A 26,373-nucleotide genomic window follows, 5' to 3' on the forward strand; every position below is an offset into this window, starting at 1 on the left:
TCTTTATACTTCAACGTCTGTGTTTTCTTCCTATTTTAAGCCAAATATCATTTCCTTTCATTCCTCTTACTCTGTTCCTCTTTCTTTAGATAGTAGTCTTAAGGGAGAAAAAGTCTATAACTGGAGCTATGTGATAAGAGTTATTCAGAATGAGGATGGGATATTAAGATTGGTAACTCAAAGCAATAATTAGGGTTAGAACTAATGTTGGAATTAGGGTTTAGGGAAGCTGCTCATAAAACGTGCGCGATGGCACTTCTGGAACATTTTTCCAGCTCACTCTGCAGACACTTCCCAGCATTCCTTGGGCCACTACAGAATAAACAATGATGAAACTTCACTTATTGGCCACAAGATGGCACTGTGGTCCACTGGGATCTGAAGGGCTCTGGGGATTCTGGGAGAGCAGCCTAGGAGGGAAAGGGTTAAGAAAAATTAGGGCTTGGATCCAATATTATGCAGATGTTGCAGCAGTTTTCAGTTATAGCCAGGCTACCTACAGCTGTGCAAGAGGCAGGAAGTCCCTCTAATCTTTAATGAGATCTACAGTTGAAGAATGTTGGCCAGGCAGTCTTGGTGTCAGGGCAGGTGCAGACAGAGGAGCAACTGCCTCAGAGGAAAAGGGACAAGTGAAGGGTGGGTTGTGCCCTGATCCCAGTGCATCTCTGCTGCACCTCATCCTCTCTGCAGGTCTCAGCAGGTGACAGCTTTAACCTGTTGAGTGTTCTGGGATTCTACAACTTCATAAGTCTTACTGATAACATCACCTTGGCTGAGATTCCATTGGGCACAGAGCATGTATTCTCTGGAGGACAAAAAATACTGATAACAATTTCTGAAACACCTAAGTAAACAAACTATTGAAGGAAAATGTTAGTAGATGCAGCAAACTGTGGTGTTAGACCTGAAGATAACAGACTAGTAGAATTATACAAAAGAGACTATATATAAGTCTATACTAAGTACTTGTGGCATAGAGCAGTGTTTGAGTCCTATCAGGGTAGGTTAAGGAAGGAATTCAGCTATTATCATGACTTTAGCTTGGATGAAAATCCATGAACTCCTTAATTGATTTTCTTATTAAATATTACAGAATAATATTGAGCAAACTTTTTATTTTTATCCAGCCTATATCCCTCTTTAGCACTAATAGGTAAAGCCGATGCCTCTTTAGCACTAACAGATAAAGCTGAAAGCAAGGTTTCTTTAGTTTGGATCCATTAACTACAGGACTGTGAGGTCCATAGGTGGGCTTTACAGGGAGTGCAAACCACATGTGCAGGGAAGCCCATGTGTCTGTGCTGTGCCCAACTCCCCTCTGTGAGGCTGCCAAAGCGGGAGGCCCGGGTCACCCAGGACCCCACTCACAAAGAGGAGAGTAGGCTTTTTGCTTGGCAAAAAAATCAATTCAAAAATTGGCCAATCTGTTCAAAGCGAAAATGAAAGGAAAGTCTCAATTGTGAGACTGATGAATGCCCAATTTTCCAAGTTATGAAATTTGTAGCAGCTCATGGTTCTCAGAATGATTTCAACAGCATATGTAGATATTTTAAAAAGTTTTTGTTTGTCTACAGCTTTCCTTGATTTTGGTCCTAGTTGTTTTTCAGCCCACTCAGCAGTTGAGCTTATTTTGATGCCAAATTTCAATGTTGCCACTTCAGTCACCAAGCACTATTCACTTTCTCCATAATTTACACAGATAGGTGTGTTCCTGCCTTGTCTCATTTTTGTGTGATTCATTTTTAAATTGGGCTATACAGAATGCAAGCATACATTTGTAAATGACTCCCATATTTTATGCAATTTAGCTGTTTAGTTTTTAGTAATATCTTTTATGAAAGCACAATAGAGAGTAAAACAGAAATATTAATACAAGGACATCCTGGTACATTTTGACAAATGCATATATGCCAGTGCAACAGTAACTGAAATGATTATGAAAAAATTTCCATCATGCAAGAAAGTGTCATCGTGCTCCTTTCCAATCAATTTCTATCCCAGAGATAAAAACTTTTCTTATTTATGTCTTTATTTATTTAGAGACCGACTCTCAGTCTATTGCCCAGGCTTGAGTGCAGTGGTGTGATCTCAGCTCACTGCAAGCTCCGCCTCCCAGGTTCACACCATTCTCTTGCCTCAGCCTCCAGAGTAGTTGGGACTACAGATGCCCACCACCACGCCCGGCTAATTTTTTCTATTTTTAGTAGAGACAGGGTTTCACCGTGTTAGCCACGATGGTCTCGATCTCCTGACCTCATGATCCGCCCTCCTCAGCCTCCCAAATTTTTGGGATTACAGGCATGAGCCACTGCGCCTGGCCAAAACTTTTCTTATTTTAATCACCATTGACTAGGTTGGTCTATTCCTGAACTCCATATAAATGGAATCATATAACATTTTTATTGAGTTATTTTCCTCCAAAATTAGCATTTCTGAAGTGTATTCATATTGTTGTATCAGTAGGTCATTTTTTTTATGACTAATATTCCATTGCATAAATATACCACAACTTGTTTATCCACGTTCTTGTTGATGGATATCCATGTTACTCCTGTCTTCAACTATTATGAATAAAGTTGTTGTGAACATTCTTGTGGAATTCTCTCTTGTGGACATATGCATTCTTTTTTTATTTTCTTTTAAGTATAGACATAAGAGTGGAAATACTGACTCAGTGGAGACGTGTGTGCAATGCTTGCCTGTCCCCACAAAAGCTCATGTTGAAATCTGTCAATGTAATGGTATCGGCAGGTGGGACAGCTATGACTAGATCATGAGGGATCTGCCGTCAGAAAGAGATCAATGCCCTTACTGTGGGAGTGACTTAGTTGTCTTGGGAATGGTCTTCTGATAAAAAGGGTGAATTCAGTCATTTTCTCTGTCTTGGGTGCTTGCTTCCCCTTCCTTCTGCCTTGGATAACAGCAGGAGGCCCTCATCAGTTATGGCCCTTTGATCTTGGACTTCCCAGTCTCCAGATCTATAAGCCAAATAAATCTCTTGTCCTTATAAATTACCCAGTCTGTGGAATTTCTCTATAGCAGTAGGAAAGAAATTGAAAGAAAACATGGTGCTGAGAGTGAGGCTGTTGCTATGACAAGTACCTGAAAATGTGGAAACAGTTTTGGTTAATGGCAAATGGGTAATGGATAGAGGTTGGAAGAATGCGGAGAAGCAGACTAGCAAAACCCTAGACTGCTGAAAACAGAGCATGAAGGACAATTCTGGTGAAGGCTCAGGGTGAAATGAGGAACAAGGTATCGGAAATTGAAGTAAATGCCATCCTTGTAAGTAGCAAAAACCTTGGCAAAATTATGTCCTGTTCTAGGACTTTATGGAATATAAAAATTACTAGCCATTTGCTAGGATATCTGCTGAAAGAAATATCTAAGCAGCTAAGCATTCAGGCTCCTGTGTGACTACCTTCAGGCACTGGGAAATTTAACCCAGCAAGAAGGGAGCCAAGGGAATAGATTTTGCAAACCAGCGCAGATAGTGACCCTACCTCCCTCTGCTGTCCTGTCTCCCATAAGCCAAACTCACTCTGGACTTAGAGAAAAGGGGAGACAGTTAACATGATACACTGGGGTCAGCTTCTGAAGGCAGGGTGGATCTGGAGGGATTAACATAAACTGTCCAGAGCACTACATATAGGATGGCATTGAGGATGCTGAGTCCCAAGCTGGTTAGGTCTGTGCTGTGAACTGATGAAGCCCTAGAATAACTTCTGGGGAATCTGTACTCTTGATAATTTACAGACAACCCTGGTCTGCTTTGAATCTGATCAGATGGACCTGATATTGGGGACTCTGCACCGCTGGCCACTCAGGAAAGGGGCTGGGAATGTTGCCTGGGACAGGAAAATATGATAAGAAGCATTGGTGTGAATCTAGCATCAGAGAGATGATGTAAGGACAGTCAGGAAGAGCTGGAACCTGAGGTTTAATCACAGGCTCCTCACCCTCTGCTGATGGGCAGGTGGGTGAGCTCCAGCATGGAGCACCGCAGCACTAGGTGGGAGGAAGGTGAGAGGGTGATGAGGCAGCCTGTGAGTGGGGAGGTGTAGGCAGAGGATCAACTGTATCATCACAGAAGCTTCTGCCTTCACCCATCCCTCCAGCTCTGCAGGACAGGTAGAGTCCAGGGTCTGTGGAACACTAGACCTAAGGAAGCCTGCATGGGGAAGACACAGGACAGTGACATCACAGGATACCCCTCCCATCAGGAAATCAAGGCCCAGAACTCACTCAGCTCTTCCGCAGGAGGACCAACCCAGCAGGTGCAGTGCTGCCTGCCCCACTGTGCCATGGGCCCCGGGCTCCTCTGCTGGGCGCTGCTTTGTCTCCTGGGAGCAGGTGAGTCCTGTGCACTGGACAGCAGCCCCATTCTCAGCTTTCCCACTCCTGTGTCCTCCACTTTACCTTGGGGAGGGTCTCCAGGCTGTCTGCTGTGCTCATCCTCCATCCCCTTTTCCTACAGGCCCAGTGGACACCGAAGTCACCCAAAGTCCCACACACCTGATCAAAACGAGAGGACAGCAAGTGACTCTGAGATGCTCTCCTATCTCTGGGCACAGCAGTGTGTCCTGGTACCAACAGGCCCTGGGTCAGGGGCCCCAGTTGATATTTCAGTATTATCGGGAGCAAGAGAGAGGCAGAGGAAACTTCCCTGATCGATTCTCAGGTCACCAGTTCCCTAACTACAGCTCTGAGCTGAATGTGAGCACCTTGTTGCTGGCGGACTCGGCCCTGTATCTCTGTGCCAGCAGCTTGGCACAGCCTGGCAGAGTCACTGACATTCTGTATATAAACTTCCTGCCTTAGCTTTCACTTGAGAGCTGCAGGCCCCACCCGGGTTCCACTCCTTTAAGGGAAGCTTTCAGTTGTTTGGAAGGCATGTCTTGTGTCCTACCGAGCACGAAGCTCTCCCAACGAACAGAGCTCAGGTTTCGTGTGCTCTGAGAGTGCCCGCTTCGCTGCTGCATCCTCCTGCAGCTTGTCACTTCCTGGGTAACTTCAGGAGAAGAGTGACTGCTGAGCCCCAGATGTGTGCTTGATTCTTTGCATTTGTTATATAGCTTAGAGCTTTTCAACAGTCTTGCACATCAAACATTCTTATTCTTCCTTTATTGATGGGAGGCTCAGGGACATTGAGTCATTTTCCCCAGTGTCTCCTGGCTTGTAAGGACCAGAAGTAGGAAACAAACTAGTCCATACACTTTCCACCTACTCCCCTGCTCCATCATCACCTTCTGCATCCTGGTCAGTAAGTCAGAGCCCTCACACTGCCCTCTAGTGACCAGCAGGGCGGCAGTAGAGATTCAGTTGTCTTCAGGGGTCATTACTACGGCCTCTTCATTAGCAACTTTGAGGAATGTTAAATTTCACACTTTTAAAAAATCATTTATATGCATTCCCCATGTCTTTCCCCAGTCTGCAACTTATATTTTAATTTTTATGGTGTTTTTTGATGCACAAGAATATAATTTACTGCAACAAAACAACAATTTTTTTCATGTGTAGACAAAAAGCGCTTTCTCATATAAATGTCTAAGCATAGTTTTCTCAATCTACTCTGGTAAAATTTAATTTTGGATTTTCCCCACTGAGAATAAATGTACCTGAAATATATCTTATGTAAGAAATAAGATAGAGACCTAGGAATGGGAGGGAAGCACACATGTTCAGTGAAGAAGAAATAACCTGTCAAACAGAGCCCTAAAGTGGACACCAGGAGCTGATGGTAGGTGATGGTAGGAGGAGCTGATGGTAGGTAGAGGACAAATGATCACGACCCTAGTCAGTCTGTTGTCTTGTAGAAGAAAGGCAGCCAGGAGCAGAGACCAAATGGGTGAAGGTTTATGACTTGACTCTAGGGTGAAGGTTGCAGCAGGTAGAGGGAGGAATAGCAGGCAGAGGACAGAGTCACTGGCTGGCAGGGGCAGTGGAATCACCAGTTGACTCTACTTACATCCCGGAATTATGTCCCCAACACACAAGTTGAAAAACTCCCCACTATTGGCCTATTTTTCCCTGACCCTGTCATGACCACCAGACTCCCCAGTGGTGTGGCCTTCTGCCCCCCGGGGGGAGGTGAGTCTCCTAAAGCCTCTTTCTTGTCTAACCACATCCTAGCCTAAACCGTTATCTCAGGTCTACATTATTGGGTCCCTCCTTGGACACTTAACTTCCTTCTTTCATAGACTTTACAGAAGCTGGGACAACCAGATCCCAAGATTCCAGAGAACAAAGGCAAGACATGAAGTGGCACGGAGATGCGTGAGACTGCACCATGACCACATGTGTAGGCATTAATAGGAGCTGAAGCTGGTGCACAGCTGATTCATCCCAGCACACACTAGAGAGAAATCCCTGAGGGTCTGTGCCTTTCTCTCAAAGCCAAATAGGTGGCCTTGGTGTCCAACAGCCTCTCCCAGACCTCTATGCCCTCTTGCACCAGCCTCCTCCCCACAGCCACCTTCCTCTGCACACAGAGCTCAGTGGAAGATACAGGTGGCCTTGTCTTCACGAGACCATGATCCAGGCAGTGGAAGACATTGTCCCATAGGAGTTTCCCCAATACTGCCCAGGCTGGGGCCCTCAGATTTCTGAGCAGCTCTCCCAGGCCAGTCTCAGCTGGATGGGGGAATGCACGTCACTGTGATGTGAGCAGAGGCAGCCTCTCTTCCAGGCCCCACCTACAGCTCTGACCTCAGAAGTCCTCTTACTCAGTTGCTCTCAGAAAGGAAAGGTCATTTGAAATTCTGTATTTGCAAACAGCATTGACAACACAAATCTATGTTCTTTTCCCTTGTGGCCTTCACAACTCCATCTTCCCCACACCACTCTCATATCAGTTCTCAGCCTCCTCCATGTGATGTCTGCTCCCAGCTGTCCTCGCCCTTCCTCTGCACCCTCATCTCCACGTCAACCACAGATGCCTCAGTTCAGGCCATTCCTCATGCATCATGCTCCTCCCACCAAAGACCTTTCCACTACTTGCTATAACCTCTGGGTCATCACAAGTCTCTTCTTTTTATTCTTTCTCCAAATCTCAGTTTAGCTACCACCATCTCTAGGGAAACACTCCTTCAACAGTTTTCTTAGGCTGCACCTCCTTATTGTAAATGCTCACAGCTTATAATATGCATTAATATTCTTAGATTTAGCACGATAGTCATTTTCCCTGACTTTATGTGACTATTTGACACTTCTCTTGCATTCGGGACTGTAAAATGCATCATTTTACAAATTGTGGATGTTTTGTTCTCCATTTTATTGTCAGTACTAACAGCGGTTCCAGGTGCCACTGATCAATCTTGAAAGAATAAAGAACAGACATTGAAAGGCCCTCTGAGTTTCCACATAGACTGTTCCAGAAGTCTGTACGCATTAAATGGGACCCTCCATCCCTTCACCTCCTAAGATCAAATGAGTCCTGGAAACAGATGAGAAATCCCTGTCATGGATGAGTCACTGGATCCCAAGCCTTTCTACACGACTGAATTTCCTACCTGCCCATCGCCCTCCTGGCTTGTCTCCTCATTCAATCTCCATCCCTCACAGGTGTCCTGGATTTGGGAGTCTCCCAGACACAGGGCACCTAATGACTCTGAGAGAGTGATCAGAAACATAATGTCAAACACTGGCATTAAAAGGTGATGGAGAAGAAAACAAGTGGCTTCCCCATTCTCTTAGGGAGAGTTTTCCTAAGGCACAAATATCCCTTTGGGTGGCTTTGAGGCCACGGTGCCTGATACACTGAGCCATATTATGGGTGCCCATTTCCATGAATTGGTGGGCAATGCAAGAGACACAGAGCTCATGGTCACCAGCCTCCTCCAGCCCACACCTGATTTTGGTGCAGGGCGCTGAGCAGAGACCTTTGCTTGTTCCCCTCCTTTGCCAGTCAGGAAAGGCTGGTTGTGAGACAGAGGCTCCATTTACAGAGCGGGGTTATGTGTTAGTCCCCGAGGAATCGTGAGAGCCATCCTGGGTGGAAATAATCCAATATGCAATCACTGAGGATGGCCCACAGATAGACCGAAGTCCCGGTTTTGCCGGAATGATTTCCATCTATGTTTTAAAGACGAATGAAGTTTTACCTCTTTAGGCAATAAAGACCAAAAATAGACTAGCTATTTTAAATAATTGAACCTTACACAGACCAAAGTCAGCACATCTTTCCTAGGGCAGCATTTTCTTCCACCCACTCGCTAAAGCTGCATTTGAGAAAGCTGTGTGCTGTTAATAAATGCTGGAATATCATTACAATCGACATCATAATAATACTGCTACTTGGATCAGAAACATAAGCTTGAAAAATGTGTAACTGGAGAGGAGCTCTCACTGAGTTTGGAAATGCAGGCACTAGAACGTGCTCATTTCTCTTCCTTTTCCAATCAGGGGGCTATTCAAAGCCTGTTCTAGAACAAGGAGTGAGATACTCCACTTCCCCGTGGTGATCAGGCTTTCAGAGGCAGAAGCCTTATTAGTTCATAATCAGCACAAACCGACCTCACCATCAAATGTGTTGATCCCAATGCTCACCCTCCTCAGCAGTCAGAGACTGGCTGTGTTCACCAGGAGCTCGTGTGTTTTTACGGAGCACACTTTATCCTCGGTTTATTACAAAAAATGGGCCTCTATAGGGGGTTTCACAAACAGAAGCTTTCTATACTTTGTCCATTTAGAAACTACAAAGTCTGACACCAGATGAAAGGTGTAACTTAAAGCTTGTATGTGGTGAAGATTTTTAAATAAACAAATTAAATAATATAAAGAGAAAATTTCAATAATGCTCTCAAATCCAATCCCACCTTCCATTGGTAATCAATATTAACACTCTGGTGTGCTTCTTTTCACCCCTTTTCTGTGTTCATGCATAACTTTCTATCCAAGTACACCTGCAGAAAATGGGTTCACCTGTACACTTTACCTGTCACATGCATACTCTTCTGTTAATGTACCTTGGTCTTTATTGTTCCAGATTGGTTGATATAGACCTAACTTGCTCCTATTAGCTGCTTCATATTGCATAATGAGGGTAGACAGGTACATTCCTGCTCTATTTTCTGACTCCTAAATTCTGCTAGATCTTTTCTAAAGTGACTGAATGGCCTATTTATGCTTCCAGGTTCTCCTCACTCCAGCACTCAGTTGATGATTCCAGCTTTTCCATCACTCATAGTCCTGGCAGGTCTGAGAGCTTTTATCAGTTTCTCCTGCATGAGGAGACAGGAATGGATAAAAGGATAGACATTTATCAAACCTACCAGAGACTACACAGTATCTCAGTTAATCCTCATAAAGCACTGAGGGGAATCTTAGTCTTGTTTTATAGATGAGGCTAGATGAGGTTAAAGTCCGGGAATGGTAATGAATGGTCTTGCCCATGGTCTCAGAGCTAATAAATGTTGGAGGCAGATAAAGGAGAGACTGCTTGCTTCTGTGTGGGATTGATAGAGGGGTCACTGGAGTTTGAGGGAGGGGAAGTCCAGAACCATCTGGGGTTTTTTTCAGATCGGACACCAGGGGTAGGGCGGTCTGTGTACCCTACAGCACTGCAGGTACAAGTATCATGGTGTTGGCAGTGGGGAGGTACTAGACAGGTAAGTGGTTACTGACCTGGAACCAGAAGATCAGAGCTTTGAAAAAAATTATTCCCTTCACAAGATGTAGAAGAGACATCAATGTGGATACAGTAAGCCAGGGAGCTCTGTGAAGAGTTGTTAAAATGAGGGAGGGAGAAGCAACTAAGCGGTCACTTCCCATACACTAAATGTAGAGGAAAACAATGTTAACTAGAATCCCATCTGATTTTAGTCAGTTTTTCTTTTAAGTAGTTGGAAGGTAGTATAATTTATTTTCAAGGTTAAGTGAACACCTATACATCTCCTTTGCCTTGTGAAGGCTGGTGATGAAGGGAAAAATGGCACGGCCAATGGAGTCACAGTTTAATAAATATTTCAGAGTTCAAAGACAGACTCTCATGGAGCAGAAATTGGTAAATGTTCCTGCATTCTAAAATTGGGTAAATCTTATTTTCTTTGAATCACAGAAAAGGAAGGGCAGGCAGTGGGGAGGGACAGTTGGGAAGACAGCAGAGTGGCTGCAGGCTGTCGAAGACAAAGGACATGTTATATCAAATTCTAAGCTGTGCAGCTGTGATGCAACCCTCCCCCTTCTCCTAATGGATATTTTAGGTCTCAGCACAGATGCACACCTGAGGGAGTGATTTCTTTGGCAATGAAGGACAAATAGCCGTGTTAGTAACAAGTCCACCTTACAAAGCACACCTGGAAATGGAAACAAGATTATTTCTAAGGCCTTTTCTACTCTAAGAGTCTCTAACTTGTTGGCAAGTTGAGAGGTGAAAGGGTGAAAGGGTGTTGGCTGGGTCTAGGAGAAGGTGATGAGCTCAGGAAATAGACAAAGAGAAACCCCAGGGGGAAGCTTATGAAACCCTGGAGGAATTACAAGTCAAATTTCTCCCAGAAGATGGTGGCAGTGACTCACCTTCAGGTACAATTTGCTGGTGCTACAGAGCTAAGATGGACTTAGTGTGTTGGCAGTTTGCAAAATCTGGGCCATTTGGTCATTTTCTTTAGTAGCTTTTTAAAGTGAAGTTTTAGTTCCAATATTGGCCTGATGTGTGGGTCCGTTCTTATGGGGGTTAGGGTTAAAGTTGCTCTATTACTTGAGTACCCATGAAGTATTATTGGTCATGGAATGAGCAGGATTATCAGGAGTAGAAGGGGTAGGGAGAGGGAGAACTGTTAAGTGAAGCAGTAGGGTTGAGTGAAGAGTATTTTGGATATACGAGTACATACAGGGATCAAACCCCAGGTAGCCCCCAGCCCTTATGGAAGGAAGGTCAAGATTTGACAACTGGGAGAGTCATGATTACACCACGCAGCTTGATCAAGGAATGAGAAAGCTTTCTAGACAAATGACAGGTAATGACCCACACTGTGAATTGGTATTGAATGTGACATGTTAAAATATATTCATATATACACTCATATATCTAAAATAAGAAGTCCACCTTACAAACCCTGAAAATATAACTCTGAAAACATAAACCCTCACTATTACAGGATGTGCAGGTGGTTTCAGACCTGTGAAGACCTTCGAACAGGATTAAAATCCAGTAGGCAGAGGTCTCTGACTCTTTGTTAGCTACAGAGAAAGATGTGCTATGATGGACACCTAGGGGGTCTTCCCATCCCCATTCCCATCCCCATCCCAGATCCACACCTAGAGGCGGGTCAGGCAGCACAATTCAGAGAACCACCAGAAAACCTGTGAGAATAGGAATCTACTCTGAATCTAGCTTCTCTCAGCTCTGTACCCCTTGCTGTGTAGGAGTCAGTGCAGGAGAAAACTGACTGGGTGGGAAGAAAAGGGACCTTGAACCATGCCAGGGGAGACCTGTGAACTGGGACATGAGCAGCAACGGCACCATCACAGACACACACTTGCCAGGCACAGGTTCCTGACAGATCCTGGCCTCTTGTAGCACCAGAGCTCCGAACGCCCTCTACCTGCTCAGTCTCCCATGGGATCCAGGCTCTTCTCCTGGGTGCTGGACATGCCTTCGTTTCTCAAAACTAAGTGTGTACTGGATGCACCTGGGGGAATCTCAGCTGTAAGTATGCCAAGCCTTGCCAGAGGAACCTGTATTTTGAAAACCTATGGGGTCTGTGTTAAAATCTGTGTTAAAAACAACAATTTCCCTTTCAGAGCATGAGGGGATTCCATGTTCCTCTGCTCAATTGTGCTTTGTCTCCTGGAAGCAGGTGGCTCTAGAAAACTTTTTGGGAAATCCCTGTCCCTGCAACTGCTGTGCCTCAGTTCCAAACATTCCCTATACAGCCTCATAGGTCCTAGCTCCAGGTTCTATCTCCATTCATGATCCTGTGCTCACACAGACCTCTTGAAAGCAGGTGACGGGGATGGAGCAGTAACAGGTGTGAATACATGCTACTTTTGGCATCTTCTATGGGAAGCAATGTCAGCTGGAAATGCACCAGCATGAAAATTATACTATTGTGATGTAGCACTTCTGAGATTGAAGGTACAATGACATTTTCCAAGCTGGTCAATCAAACATCTCACTCCATAAGCTGGACACATGTCCCCTAGGGGCATGGGATTCTGTGGGTCTCTCTTTGCCAGCAAAGACCTTGCTCAGCCATCTCCTTTGCTTTGCTTCAAACTTCTCCTCCTCTTTGCAGAATCTTGTCAAATCTGGCTCTAACTTGCCTGCAGTGAGAGGAATTGTGACTGCTGTCCCTCACATGAAAGAGGGTGCCCATGGAGTTTTGAGAGTTGAGTTAGGAATGAAAATGAGAAATTAATTGCTCATAATACAGACTGTTAGGAACCCCAAGGATTAATTCAACTCCCTATTTTTTAATTGTACTACTCCCATCAGAATGTCAAAGGTAAAACAGTTCTGACTTTCTAGAGGCTGTGGAACATTTATTTATTTCAGAGGTGACTTAGAAACACAGGAGGTGTCGTGATAAGTAGCAGAGACAAAAAAGAAACAGTATTGAGATTAATAAATTCACATGGGGAATTGTTTAATTGTTCTTTTTTTGTTTGTTTGTTTGCTTGTTTGTTTGTTTTTTTCAGACACAGTCTCGCTCTGTCGCTCAGACTGGAATGTAGTGACATGATTTTGGCTCACTGCAACCTCTGCCTCCCGGGTTCAGGCAATTCTTCTGCCTCAGCCTCCCAAGTAGCTGGGACTACAGGCGCCCGCCACCACGCCTGGCTAATTTTTGTATTTTTAGTAGAGACAGGGTTTCACCATATTGGCCAGGCTGGTCTTGAACTCCTGACCTTGTGATCCGCCTGCCTCAGCCTCCCCAAGTGCTGGGATCACAGACGTGAGCCACCGTGCCCGGTCAATTGTTCTTTTTTTAACCTTTAGAATAAGCTGAAGATCCCAACTTAGCTTGGTGCCTGCCTGAGGCAACATTTCTTCCCTTGCCCCTCTGAGCTGTGAATTCAAACTCTTTTAGGAAAAAGATGCAGCAATTCTCTCCTTCACTTCCCAAACACCTCCCACTCCTACCCAGACCATGGATGGGCAGGAAAATGCAGCAACAGAGTCGGAAACAGGAGATCTCCAAGGAAGATTGACAGTCAGCACTGGGATCTTCTGTGTAAAGTGCTGTTGAAGCAGCCAGGTGGCATGTCCAGCCGACAAGGTGAAAGGAATAAGAGAAGTGAGAAGACTTCCCAGAGGTGGAGGGTGGAATGCGGGCAGCAGCACCCTGGAGGGCTGAGTGGGGAAAACAAAACGTACCTAACAGAAGCTGTGTGTGCAGAAACCCACTTCTGACATCACTTTTCATGAATTCTATGCTTTATGGTGTTACACCGTTTATTGTTTCTGATGAGTGACAGTAATTATTTTCTTTCTTTCTGGTACATAATAAAGTGGTGCACATCAGAGTTGCTGCCATCTTAGACTTAATTCATCAGTATCAGGTGATCCTGAGGCTCAGTGATGTCACTGTGGGAACTGCTCTGTGGGGACAGGGACGTCCCTCCTCCTCTGCTCCTGCTCACAGTGACCCTGATCTGGTAAAGCTCCCATCGTGCCCTGACCCTGTCATGGGCACCAGGCTCCTCTGCTGGGTGGCCCTGTGTGTCCTGTGGGCAGGTGAGTCCTCAGAACACCAAGCAATCTCATTGTGTCTGTGTGTGTGTGTGCGTGTGCGTGTGTGTGTGTATGTAAATGTGATGACTACAGTTGTTTTCCTCCTGTTTCCAACTTCTATCTCCACAGATCACGCAGATGCTGGAGTCTCCCAAGACCCCAGACACAAGATCACAAAGACGGGACAGAATGTAACTTTCAGGTGTGATCCAATTTCTGAGCACAACTGCCTTTAATGGTACCGACAGACCCTGGGGCAGGGCCCAGAGTTTCTGACTTACTTCCAGAATAAAGCTCAACAAGACAAATCAGGGTTGCTCAGTGATCGGTTCTCTGCAGAGAGGTCTGAGGGATCCGTCTCCACCCTGATGATCCAGCACACAGAGCAAGGGGACTTGGCCATGTATCTCTGTGCCAGCAGCTTAGCCACAGCATGGCACAGTCGCCTCCTTCCTGTTCACAAACACTCAGGCACTTACTTCTCCTTCCAGCTCTCAGAAGCCCTGAACAAAGGAGCTGCCCTGCTCTTTCCTCAGCAAGGAGAATGAATGCATTTGGAACTTCAGGTATTCTTCTGATACTAGGAGGTCAGAAAATAAACTCTGAAATACAGGAACAGGGAACACGAGGTAGTAATAATTTTGGCTTATGGATTTCTGGGATTCCTTATATATAATTCAAATTTCCATAATTAGGATATAACAGAGCTTAGTCTCAGGGATAGTGACTAAGTAAATATTCTCTTATAGAACTATGAAGTTTCAGCACATTCACATTAAACTACTGTCACCACGTGTCACCAACTCAGACCTACAATCTGCCAAGGAGTGGGGAAGCCAAAAGCAAACACTGTTAAGGCCATTTACAGCTACCACCCTTGGAAGAAAATTGGAATATTTAGTAAGAGTTTCCATCAAAGTCAATTATTCAGAAATAACTATTACCCATAATAATGCATATTAATTCATGCTTATACATTACTTTTTTCCTTCTGAAAGTCTTGTAGTCATTCTGTGTTTAATTTCCTTCTTCTCCAGTCTAACTTAAAAAAATTAGAAATGCAAATTGAGATTGGTTTCATAAGACAAACCCCACCTGGGAAGGTGTTAAAAGGACACAATTCAAAGAAGACCTCAATAAAATTATATCGACCACGTAGGATTCTTTGAGGTTTCCAAAGAAGATGTACCAATTTACATTCCCATGAGACGTATATGAGAGTTTTGGATGGAATTTTTTTTCTCTGTCTCTGTAGATTAGTTTTTCCCTCTACTAATAGTTTCTCTTGATAAACAGAAGTTCTTAAGTGACAATCATTCCCTGTAACTGAACTGCCAGGAGAAATAGACAAATCCACAATTACAGTCAGATTCCAACAATCACATTTCAGTTAGTGTTTTGTATTTTGGTGTCCACTTTAGGAAATCCTTGCTTACTTCAAAATGATGATGTTTTCTTATATTTCCTTCTAAAATCTTTATGTTTTCCACTTTTCACACTTAGACTCACAATCGAACTGGAATTAATTCTTTGCAGGTGATATGAGGAAGAGGTCAAGTTTTATTTTTCCAAATGATTATTCAATTTACCCAATACTATTTGTTAAGTGGTAATAGTTTTGCCATCACCCTGTAATACCACTTTTGTCATAAGTCAGTCATTATACATGTGTGGCTTTTTTTCTCAGATCTCTATTCTGTTACATTGGTCTGTTCTGTCAGTTCTTGCACTGATAATACACTGTCTTACTTCAGCTTCATCCTCATTCTTAATACCCAGTAGAATAATTTCTCAAGCTTTGTTCCTTTTTATCAAGTGTTCTTGGGCACTCTTGACACTTTTTCTTCATATACATTTTAAAATCAGCTTGCCAAATTATTCAAGAAAAAGATAACAACTGCTGGGATTTTTTTGTTTGTTTGTTTGTTTTTGTTTGTTTCCAACTGACAAGTGCATCACAGAACAAAGGTAAAAATATTAATAGAAACATAAAAATATCTACCACCCAAAAATATAAAATACAAAATATCTGGCATCAATCAAAAATTACAGACCTGCAAAGAAGCATGAAAAAAGGATCCGTAATGAAGAGAAGGATTAATTAATAGGAACCAACTCAGAAATGACAAATTGGCAGACAAAGAAAGTCAAACAGTTATTGTAACTCTGGTCTGTAAGTTCAAAGTTTTGTAGAGATGAGAAAAGGCATAATGAGGTCCAAACAAAGCTTCTAGAGATAAAAATTACAATGTCTGTTATGAAAAATACACTGGATGAAGTTAACATATACACCATGGAATACTATGCAGCCATAAAAAACGATGAGTTTGTGTCCTTTGTAGGGACATGGATGCAGCTGGAAACCATCATTCTTAGCAAACTATCACAAGAAGAGAAAACCAAACACTGCATGTTCTCACTCATAGGTGGGAACTGAACAATGAGCTCACTTGGACTCGGGAAGGGGAACATCACACAATGGGGCCTATCATGGGGAGGGGGGAAGGGGGAGGGATTGCATTGGGGAGTTATACCTGATATAAATGATGAATTGATGGGTGCTGACGAGTTGATGGGTGCAGCACACCAACATGGCACATGTATACATATGTAACAAACCTGCACGTTATGCACATGTACCCTAGAACTTAAAGTATAATAAAAAAAATATATTAATAAACTTGAAGAAATAACATAAACAATTATTAATGGAATACAGAGAATAAGAGGAGGTCATCAGTAAACTGAGGGACAACTTTAAGTAGCTTAATATGTAATTAGAGTCCCAAAAGCAAATTTTTAAACTTAAATTTCTTTAAAGGATAATTGGCTATTTACACTGAAATAATTCCAACACAGTACAGGGATTCTAATATACGCAAAAGTAAATCTATACCAAGACTAGAATAAAGACAGGTGAGGAATAAATGAACACATGTATCATTGGAAGGTTTCCATAATCTGAGTGAAGTCACTTGAAGGTACACTGTGTTAAAGTAGAGATGCATACTGAAAATCATAGAGCAACCACTCAGATGACAAAACACAGCATTATAGTTAATAAGCCAACACAATACAGAGTTATAAAAATGCTGAAATAATCCATAAAAAAAATAAAAAGAAAAAAGGAATATAGAAGAGATGGGATCGATAGAAAACAAATAGAAGATGATAGATACAAAAGTAACCACATCAACAATCACATCAAATCTAAATAGTCTAAAAGCACAGATTGTACTATTGAATATTATTAAATAATATCAAAAAACAACTATATGCTGCTTATCAGAATACTATGAAGACTCACAATGTAAAAAAAAAATAAAAGTATGGAAAAAGATGTACTATGCCAACACCAATTAAAGGAAAGCTAGAGTAGTTATGTTAACATCAAACAAAACAAATTTCAAGCAGAGAATAGCATCTGAGATGATGAAAGTCATATCCTAATGACAAAAGTATTGGTCTGTCAAGAGGTCTTAACAATCAAATACTTTGTACCTGAAAATGGATCTTCAAGATACCAAGGCAAAAACAGAACTGCCAGGAGAATTAGACAAATCCACAATTACAATCAGAGATTTAAATACCCCTCTTTTAGTAACTGGTTTAATGAGTTGACAAAAACAAAGACGAGTAAGGATACAGAAGATATGAACTACACCAACAACCAGCTTGACTTAATTGATGTTTACAGAACACTTCATCCAACAGCAGCAGTATACATGTTCTCTTGGAGTGCGCACTGACTGTGTGCCAGCATGGACTATGTACTGTGGGCCATAAAACAAGCATCCATGCATTAAAAGTATTCAAGTCAAACCAAGTGTGCTTGCTGGTCACAGTGAAACTTCATTAGAAATCAATAAGAGAAAGATTTCTGGAAAAGTCCTAAATATTTCAAAATTAGATAATAGTTTTCTAAATAACTCATAAGGCAAAGAATAAATTAAAAGATAAAAGATAATTTACAATTATTTTAATAGTATCTTTTGGTCATTTTTTTTTCTTTTTGTCCAAATACTAGTGAGAATGAAGATAAATGGATAAATGAGCCTTTTTTTTTTTTTTTTTTTTTTTTATTTGAGACAGAGTCTCACTCTGTCACTGAGGCTGGAGTGCAGTGGCATGGTGTTGGCTCACTGCAACCTCCGTCTCCTGGGTTCGAGCAATTCTCCTGCCTTAGCCTCCTGAGTAGCTAGGATTACAGGTGCCCACCACCACACCTGGTTAGTTTTTATATTTTTAGCAGTGATGGGGTTTCATCATGTTGGGCAGGCTGGTCTCGAACTCCTGACCTCAGGTGATCCACCTGCCTCAGCCTCCCAAAGTGCTGAGATTACAGGCCTGAACCACCGTGCCTGGCCCAGCCCTTTCTTTTCTGGGGGGAGAGTAAATTGTAAAATCCTTTTTGTCTAGTAATTTAGCAACAAACATCAAAAGAGTTAAAATTGCTAACAGTCCTTGACTCAGAATGCTTTTTGTTTAATGAATTTATTTTAAGGAAATTGCTATATGTGCATAAAATGTTTGAGAATGTTCAAAAGAAAAGAATTATTTTAAACTGAACAAATATAAAAATATATCAAAGTTGGTAGGATGCTGCCAAAGCAGGACTGAGAGGAAAACTGAAGGACAGGGGACAATTTTCTATTCATTCTGAGGCCAGAACTACCCTGATACGAAAATGAGACTAAGAGATTCCAAGAAAGCTACTACTATCTCTCAGGAACACAGATTCAATGATCCTTTTACAATTACAGCCTAGAGAGTCCAACAATATGTAAGAGGGATACTACAACATGGTTAAGTAGGGTTTATCTCAGTAACGCAGTGTTGGTCTGACATTTCAAAAAACAGACTATGTCATTTACCTTATCTGTACTAAAAATATGAAAACTATATGCTATCTATAGATAAACATTTAATAAAATTCAACATCCTTTCTTGATGAAAACTGTTATCAGACTCAGAGTAATAAGAAATTTTCTTCCCCTAAAAAAGGACATTTATGACATCCCATGGTTAAACAGGAGAATATTTTTGCAAGCAAACTGTGATAAGTCAAAGATGCCTATTGTAATTCCCAGATCAAATAATAAAAAGAGGATAAAATAGTCTTTTTAGCAAATAGTTCTAGAAAAATGGCATAATATGGAAAAATAATGAATCTCTAGCCTGATCTCACTCCATAAACCAGATGTGGGCAAACTATGGTCTCTGGGCCAAATTTGGCCTCTGTCTGTTTTCATACAGCTCAGAAACTAACAATAATTTTACATTTTTAAATGATTTTAAAAAAGCAAAAATTAAAGAAGTAAAAAAGTTAAAAAAGTAAAAATTGTTACATATAAAAATATAAGATATTCAAATTTCAGTGAACATAATGAACATAAATGAAGTTCAGAACATAAATGAAGTTCTGTTGGATCATGGCCACAGTCATTCATGTACATATTGTCAATGGTTGCTCTTGCACTACAATGGCAGAGTTGAGTAGTCGACACAAATACTGCATGATGCACAAAACTAAAAAATTTATTATCTCACCCTTTACAGGAAAACTGCTGACCCTTCCCAAAAACAAAAATTAGTAAGAGACACAAAAAAATCCCAGATAATCGAAAAACTAGAACCCGAAAACTTCTGGAAGAAAACATAGCAAGCTCTCTTCATGATCATGGGGTAGGCAAAGATTTCTTAAGGACAAAAGAATGTTCTAACCATAAGAAAAGCAAATTGTTCTTTATGCAAATCCCAAAAAGTTCTCCAAAATATATTAAGAAAAAATAAACGTAATCTGAGAAAGGGCTGGATTCATATTATAAAGAATTCCTACACATCAATCATAAAGAAGACAATTCACTAAAAACAAAAAATTGACTAGAGTATTAAAAAAATAAAAGATATATAAGTAGGCAGTTTCTTTTCATGAGACTAATGTGCTTATTTCTCCAGCTTAGGTGGTTGTTTCGCTGATAGCATGTCACTGTCAGCTGCCTCCAGGAATTACCTTTGGTTAAAGGGAATGCTTTGCTCAAGTCTCACCCCATTCTCAACCCCGGCAGTTGGCATTTAATGATTGGCTGATATCTCCTTTCCTACACCATTATTTGATGAAATTTAAAATTTAAATTAAAATGTAAAAGTTTTGTTTCTACTTTAGAAAAACATTTGCTTCTCCTTCACTACCCTGTGCAAACGTTGAGTTTCAGGCAGGTAAACCTGAAACCAGCAAGAGCTGGAAGCACCCAGCCTCCCTAGTCAGGGTCCTTAGAGCTTCATCATAGTGACTACACACTGGCCACTTGAGGGCACTGTGGATCCACTGAGTGGGCCACTGATAGCGCTGTCTGGGAGAGAGAGGGTTAAGGGAGACAGTCTTGATTTCGTCTCTGTAGCACGAACATTACTAGATGAACCAGAGGTAGTGCTGGCACAGGAAGAGTTAATCATAGCCTTATCAGATCAACCGATATGCATGTGTATTTGTCATGACAGGAAGCCATGAACTGCAGCCTTATGTGACCTCTCTAGGTGCCTAAGTTTGACAGGGAGTGTGGGGAGGGTTTCAACAGGGCAGCCTGGATAACCCAAGCGAGGCAGAGACAAAGGAGCATCTGCCCCAGATGAAAATCTCGGAAGCTGTGGGGAGGGATGGCTGCCCGGAAGCCCGCCTCCCACCCCTTGCTTAGCACAGCTAGCTTCCCCTGCCCTGCAGGAAGCTGGACAGGATGGGGGAAAGCCTGAGTTAGCCAAGCTAGTCCTGGAGTACAGGGTGCCTATGGGAGCCTACAGGACGATGACATCAGAACAGTGACATCACAGTAAAAACCTCCAAAAACGGTGAGGAGGAGCAAAAGCCCTGCTTTCTCACCCCAGGAAACCAGCACCCTGAGAAGGGAGATGCTTAGTCCTGACCTGCCTGACTCTGCCTGGAACACCAGGCTCCTCTGCCATGTCATGCTTTGTCTCCTGGGAGCAGGTGAGTCCTGAATACAGGTGGGACATCCCTGCATCCATAGCGTTCAATTGTTGCTGAAGTATCAAACTCTCCTGAGCTGAGTCTTCAGCTTCTGTCTCCTTCCTTCACAGGTTCAGTGGCTGCTGGAGTCATCCAGTCCCCAAGGCATCTGATCAAAGTAAAGAGGGAAACAGCCACTCTGCAATGCTATCCTATCCCTGAACACGACACTGTCTACTGGTACCAGCAGGGTCCAGGTCAGGGCCCCCAGTTCCTCATTTCGTTTTATGAAAAGATGCAGAGAGATAAAGGAAGCATCCCTGATCGATTCTCAGCTCAACAGTTTAGTGACTATCATTCTGAACTGAACATGAGTTCCTTGGAGCTGGGGGACTCAGCCCTGTACCTCTGTGCCAGCAGCTTAGGCACAGCCCTGCAGAATTACTGGCTTTCTGTACCCAAACCCTCCTGTCTCAGTTGGGGCTGTAATAGGGAGAAGGAGGTGGGGGCTGCCACACAGCTTTAGCCAAGCCCCAGAGATGCTTCTAGTTCTTTTCTAACATTTTCCCCTGTCTTGCTGAGCTCAGTGAGAGCTTCTGCACTTGTGGGTTCCAGACCCACTAGAAGTTCTCACATCTTAGCCAGTCCTTTTTAATTCCTAGTAAGTGGTGGGAGCTCCTACTCTATGCCAACACATGGGCATGTGTTTTAGTGTGTTTTCTGTTGCCATACAGAATACCTGAGACTGGGTATTTTATAAATAAATGAAATTTGCTTCTTACAGCTCTGGAGGCTGGGAAGTCCAGGGTCGAGGACCCACATCTGGTGAGGACCTTCTTGCTGGTGAGGACTCTGCAGTGTCCCCAGGTGGCACAGGGCATCACATATGAGGGGGTCATGAAAGATGGCCAAACTGGCTTTTATAACAGACCCACTCTCATGATAACCTACCCATTCCCTCTATAACCCATTAATCCATGAATGGATTAACCTTCACGAGGGCAGAGTCCTTAAGACCTAGTCACCTCCCAAAGGTCCTACTTCCCAATGCTTCTGCATCACCTTGTAGTGATGTGTCCTGCATCACAAGGAAACATCACCTTGTAGTGACGTGTCCCCTTGCCCAGCTACTTTTTTTTTAATTTTTATTTTTTGTAGAGATGAGGCCTTGTCATGTTGTCCAGATTAGTCTCAAACTCCTCAAATGATCCTCCTGACTTTATGTGTTTTAATGCAAAGATAGACATTAGTATATCCACTTTAAAAATGAAGAAGATTTCAGTGTACTATTTTATAGAAAGAGAGCTGTGCCTCATGAACTTCTCCAGTATTTCATATTTCTAAGGATCAAAGCCAGGATCCAAACCTACTACTCCACGCCTCCAAAATAAAACTTCTAAAATTCTATAGTGTTTCCTGGGCCTTGGTCAAGGAGCTACAGCAAAGCACTATTCTTCCATCTCAAGAAGAGCCAAGCAGTAGAGGAGGGTCACATATTATGGAATGTGGTTACTATGGCTTATGGCCTGCCAACCTCCAGGACATATAACTTCTGGCCAGAGAATATGTGTCCTGTCTTAGTTCCATATAGAATGGGGCCACAATATATCCTAATATAGATGTATAGTGACAAGGGGCATTTCTAATACATCAGAGGGTTCAGTCAAGGAAACAGAATCCTCTAGGAATTCCAAGGAGAATAGGAGTTAATACAGGGAATTAGTGGTTATAAACCACTGGAAGGCTGAGAAGTGGGAGGTTCTCACAAGGCTGAAGCTTGCCCTGAGGTCCACCACTAGTGATCAAAAAGGCTGAAGTCGCTACTTTTGCCCAGGTCAGGGACTACTGGAAATAGCTGAGAGTCACAGTGGTCTTGCAGTGACCAAGAGGGTGATTCACAAGAAAGTATCCAGAGGTCGTTGCAAATCCACCTGTCTGTTGCTGTCAGATAAAAGTCTTTATTCTGCTTCCAACTTTTCCACAAGTATAGCTTATTGGGGGAAGCAAAACTGTTTTCAGAAACTTGTTCTCAGGAGAATCTGGGACATGTATTTTCAAGTCTTTTAGCTGTTGCAATAAGAGACAGAGAGAGATTGTTGGAGGACATTTAAGGGTACTCAATGCCAATAGACAAGCATCTGCACACCCAGCTATGCAGCAGAGAAATGGAAAGCAGGAGAATAAATTTTATATTTTCTGTCAACTTGTCCATGAAAATTTATTACATGTATATATATAGTTTTGCTGTTGTCATTTAGTTGTTGTTCACTTGTTAATTTATTCAGTAGATATTCCTGGAATACCTATTATGTTAAAAATTTCCTTGGAATACAGAAAATGAGATGTAATTTTTCAAATTACACATTTTGTCTTTAAGAAGTCTAAAGTCTGGCAAGATAATATATTCCTAATTATTCATACATGCATTTACAATGTATGAGAGTCATTTGAATCAATCGGTTTTCTGGCATGGAACAGATGACACATTCAAAAAGGCTGAAGGGAAAACAATTTAATCAAAGGACTGTGTTCAGAGGGATAAACAGACTTAGGGACACAAGGTGTGTTTGAAGGACCAGGGGTTTCCAGCACACTGAGAAGCCAGTACAACTCCTGGGCCTATGGAGAAAGGGGTGGGAGGGAAATGCTGTGTTCCTGGAGGTGCATGCGAGTAATGAGAAAAGTTTCCCAAAGGGAGGAACTCAGGACCAGAAGCTAGGAAGGGGAAGCCCAGATACGCTGAACTCTCTCTTCACTACCCTTCAGTGTCCAGCTGGTGTCTGCCATTGGAAAGCCCAGCCGAAACCTTGGATAGCACCCTTTGCTGAAATCAGTCTTCAGGGGCACAGCCCAGGGCAGTACAGGGCAGGGAGGCGAGAGTGGGTTGCGGGGAGCGTTGGGTGCACATGTAAAACGACCAGCACAGCAGCTACCAAGTGTATGATGTGCCATTTGCAGATGCATATGCCAGTATACAGTGGACAAAGACCAACTTAATTCTACCTCTTTTATGTGAACTTATAGAAAATTCCCTTGTTGATTGCTAATAGCAAGCAATATTGTTAATCCCATTTTCTCTGGGCCATATACGAAGTACATTATTTCAATTAATTTCTTAAGAACTTCATAAGGGAGAACAATTCACTCCCATATTACAGGTAAAAACATGTTAGAGAATTTAGATAATTTTCTAAAGGAGGTACAGCTAACAAATATTGAACTTGGACTCACACCTAGGCCATACTAACTTTCAACCTATGCTTGAAGTTACTCCACCCTATGCATTTTGGTAGAGGAAGATACCTTCAACATTGGAAACATTGACCCAAATGCCCTTTTTAGAAACAGTGCATTTGACACAAATCATTTGAATAACATCTTTCACGTGGGAGGCTACATGCTAAAGAGGAAGGTCCTTGGAGATGAGGAGACCTCAGTGGTTCATATTCTGACTCCTTGGGTCAGTGACTTGAAAAACATTTGGCTAAGTTTTGTCACTTGTAAACTGAGGCCAGTAATATATGTCTTACAGAAATTTTATACTTGTAAATAAGACAGAGTCTAATACGTAGTATAGGCTCAATAAATCTTAGGTCCCTGTGAATTTTCTGACAAATGTCTAGTCGAGCAGTTATTTACTTTGTGCAATCTGGTAACAAAGGCAGACATTAATTACTTTTGTCTGATTCACCTATGATTCAGACACAAAGTCATCTAAAATGCTGATATAGTAGTCTGATCACTCATTGGTAAAGTAACATAAACAGTTGTGCCTTAAGAGAAAGTGAAAAATGTTGCATCTTACAGCATTTCCTGCTTGATACTGAGTCTGATATGCAAGGTGTGCTGCTCCCAGAAAGTTGTGAGTTCAGAGCAGTCCTGATGGATTCCATCTCCTGTTGCTCCAGCACAAACTCAATATTGTACCTTTATCCTGGTTTCCTCTCTCCCTATTTCATTCTCCCATCTCTCTTATTCCTAATTCCTGAGATCCTTTCCAAAGCAAACTACTTTCACCAAAGCCCACGTCTCAAACTTTGCCTTCAGGGTTAGCTTAAAACTTTGACAGTGATAGAATGGGATGACCCTCTAAGACACTTCTCTTTGAAAAAGGCCATGGTTTTCTTTTAGTTATACTGCCATGCATTCATTCACAAGTCTTATAATGATATGTGAACTATCTCTTCCAAGTTCATTTTGACTCATTCTGAGTTTCCAACAGACTCACATGAGTCTCTGCTAAGTTAAGGCTCTGAGCTTATTTGTAACTGAATAGACTAAGTTTATGTTTCACAGCTTCAGGGTCTGCCAGGACTCAGAGAACCATTCATTTCTTTCTTCAGTCATTCAACAAAAATTTAACGAGTGTATGTGCAGAGTAGATCCAAGTTTTGTGGAGCATGAGGCTTATAAAATTTTAGGGATCACTTTGAAAAAGAGAATACAAAATGACAATGTCTTGAAAAAATTCTGTGCAAGGCCAGGCACAGTGGCTCGTGCCTGTAATCCCAGCATTTTGGGAGGCCGAGGCAGGTGGATGATTTGAAGTCAGGCATTCAAAATCAGCCTAGCCAACATGGTAAAACCCTGTCTCTACTAAAAATACAAAAATTAGCCAGGCATGGTGGTGGGCACCTGTAATCCCAGATACTTGGGAGACTGAGGCAGGAGAACCACTTGAGCCCAGAAAGCAGAGGTTGCAGTAAGCAGAGATCACACCATTGTACTCCAGCCTGGGTAACAGAGTGAGACTCTGTCTCAAATTAAAAAAAAATAAATAAATTCTGTGCAAGTGAGAAGGCCTGAAGTTATTCTTCACTGACTTCATGGCAAATCCACTTCTAGCTAGTTACCGTGTGTAGGCACCATGTAAATGCTTGAGAAACATTAGCACAGAAAACAGACAAGGCTGCAAAATAAGGTGTATGTTTTCAACAAAAGAAAATTTGTAAATCAATAATGATCAAGAAATAAAAATGTAAATATAAGGACAATATTCCTGGTAGATGTTTATCTCCCCAGAGAAGTCAGAGTATTGTTGAGAATTCTATTGGTGGATCACACCTTATTTATTGATGGATCACACCTTTTTTGATAACAATTCTCAGAGCTCTTGGATTCCATGTGCCCTACCCTAAAGAATCTGAGCCCTGAGATGGAAAACTCTCCTTTCCTGTCCTGACTCAACCATGGGCAATGATCTCTTTTTCTGTGTGCCTTTTGGTATCCCAGGACCAGGGGAGTTCTGGGCATAGATGAGAAAGCTCTTCCTGGGATTGCCAGGCCCCAGCCACAGCCTCTCTGTGGGGGTGTTCATGGGTCTCCCCCCTGTCTCCACTTCAGATTCTGTATCCATTCTCACTGGAGCATGAGTGTAGGAATTACTCACCCAGGTTACATCAAGATGTGCAGTCACAAAAAGGGAGCCTCACACTGAGATGTGACCTGTATCTGAAATAACAATAGTACTACTATTGACTAGATGTAAATTTTGCACCACAGCACATTTATGGTTCAATCAATATCCTCCCATTTGTGGGAATAAGACCTTCTGAATGGACACAGGGCATTTCCCTGTTACCCTAAAGGCACCAGACTAGTGTACTTCTGGGCAAATATCTCATATACATCCTTAATGAGCTTCCTCTTATTTTTACACAAAAGAAAAAAAGGAGGGTGGGTTTTTCCCACATAGTCCATCAACTCACAAGCCAATCTCTTGCAGAAATACCCT

At 42.4% G+C, this 26,373-nt stretch overlaps 3 gene segments (V, D, J or C); all 3 read left to right on the plus strand.

Moving 5' to 3' along the window:
• LOC111532386 overlaps positions 1-26,373 on the plus strand; it is a 512,723-nt gene that overhangs the window by 206,365 nt on the left and 279,985 nt on the right.
• LOC111521481 overlaps positions 1-26,373 on the plus strand; it is a 514,718-nt gene that overhangs the window by 199,393 nt on the left and 288,952 nt on the right.
• LOC116418896 lies at positions 20,160-21,631 on the plus strand. The segment is given in 3 exon segments: positions 20,160-20,660; positions 20,771-20,896; positions 21,424-21,631. Coding segments are annotated over 3 exon segments (387 nt in total).

This window comes from Piliocolobus tephrosceles, chromosome 8, assembly GCF_002776525.5.
Source record: "Piliocolobus tephrosceles isolate RC106 chromosome 8, ASM277652v3, whole genome shotgun sequence".
Lineage (NCBI taxonomy): Eukaryota > Metazoa > Chordata > Mammalia > Primates > Cercopithecidae > Piliocolobus > Piliocolobus tephrosceles.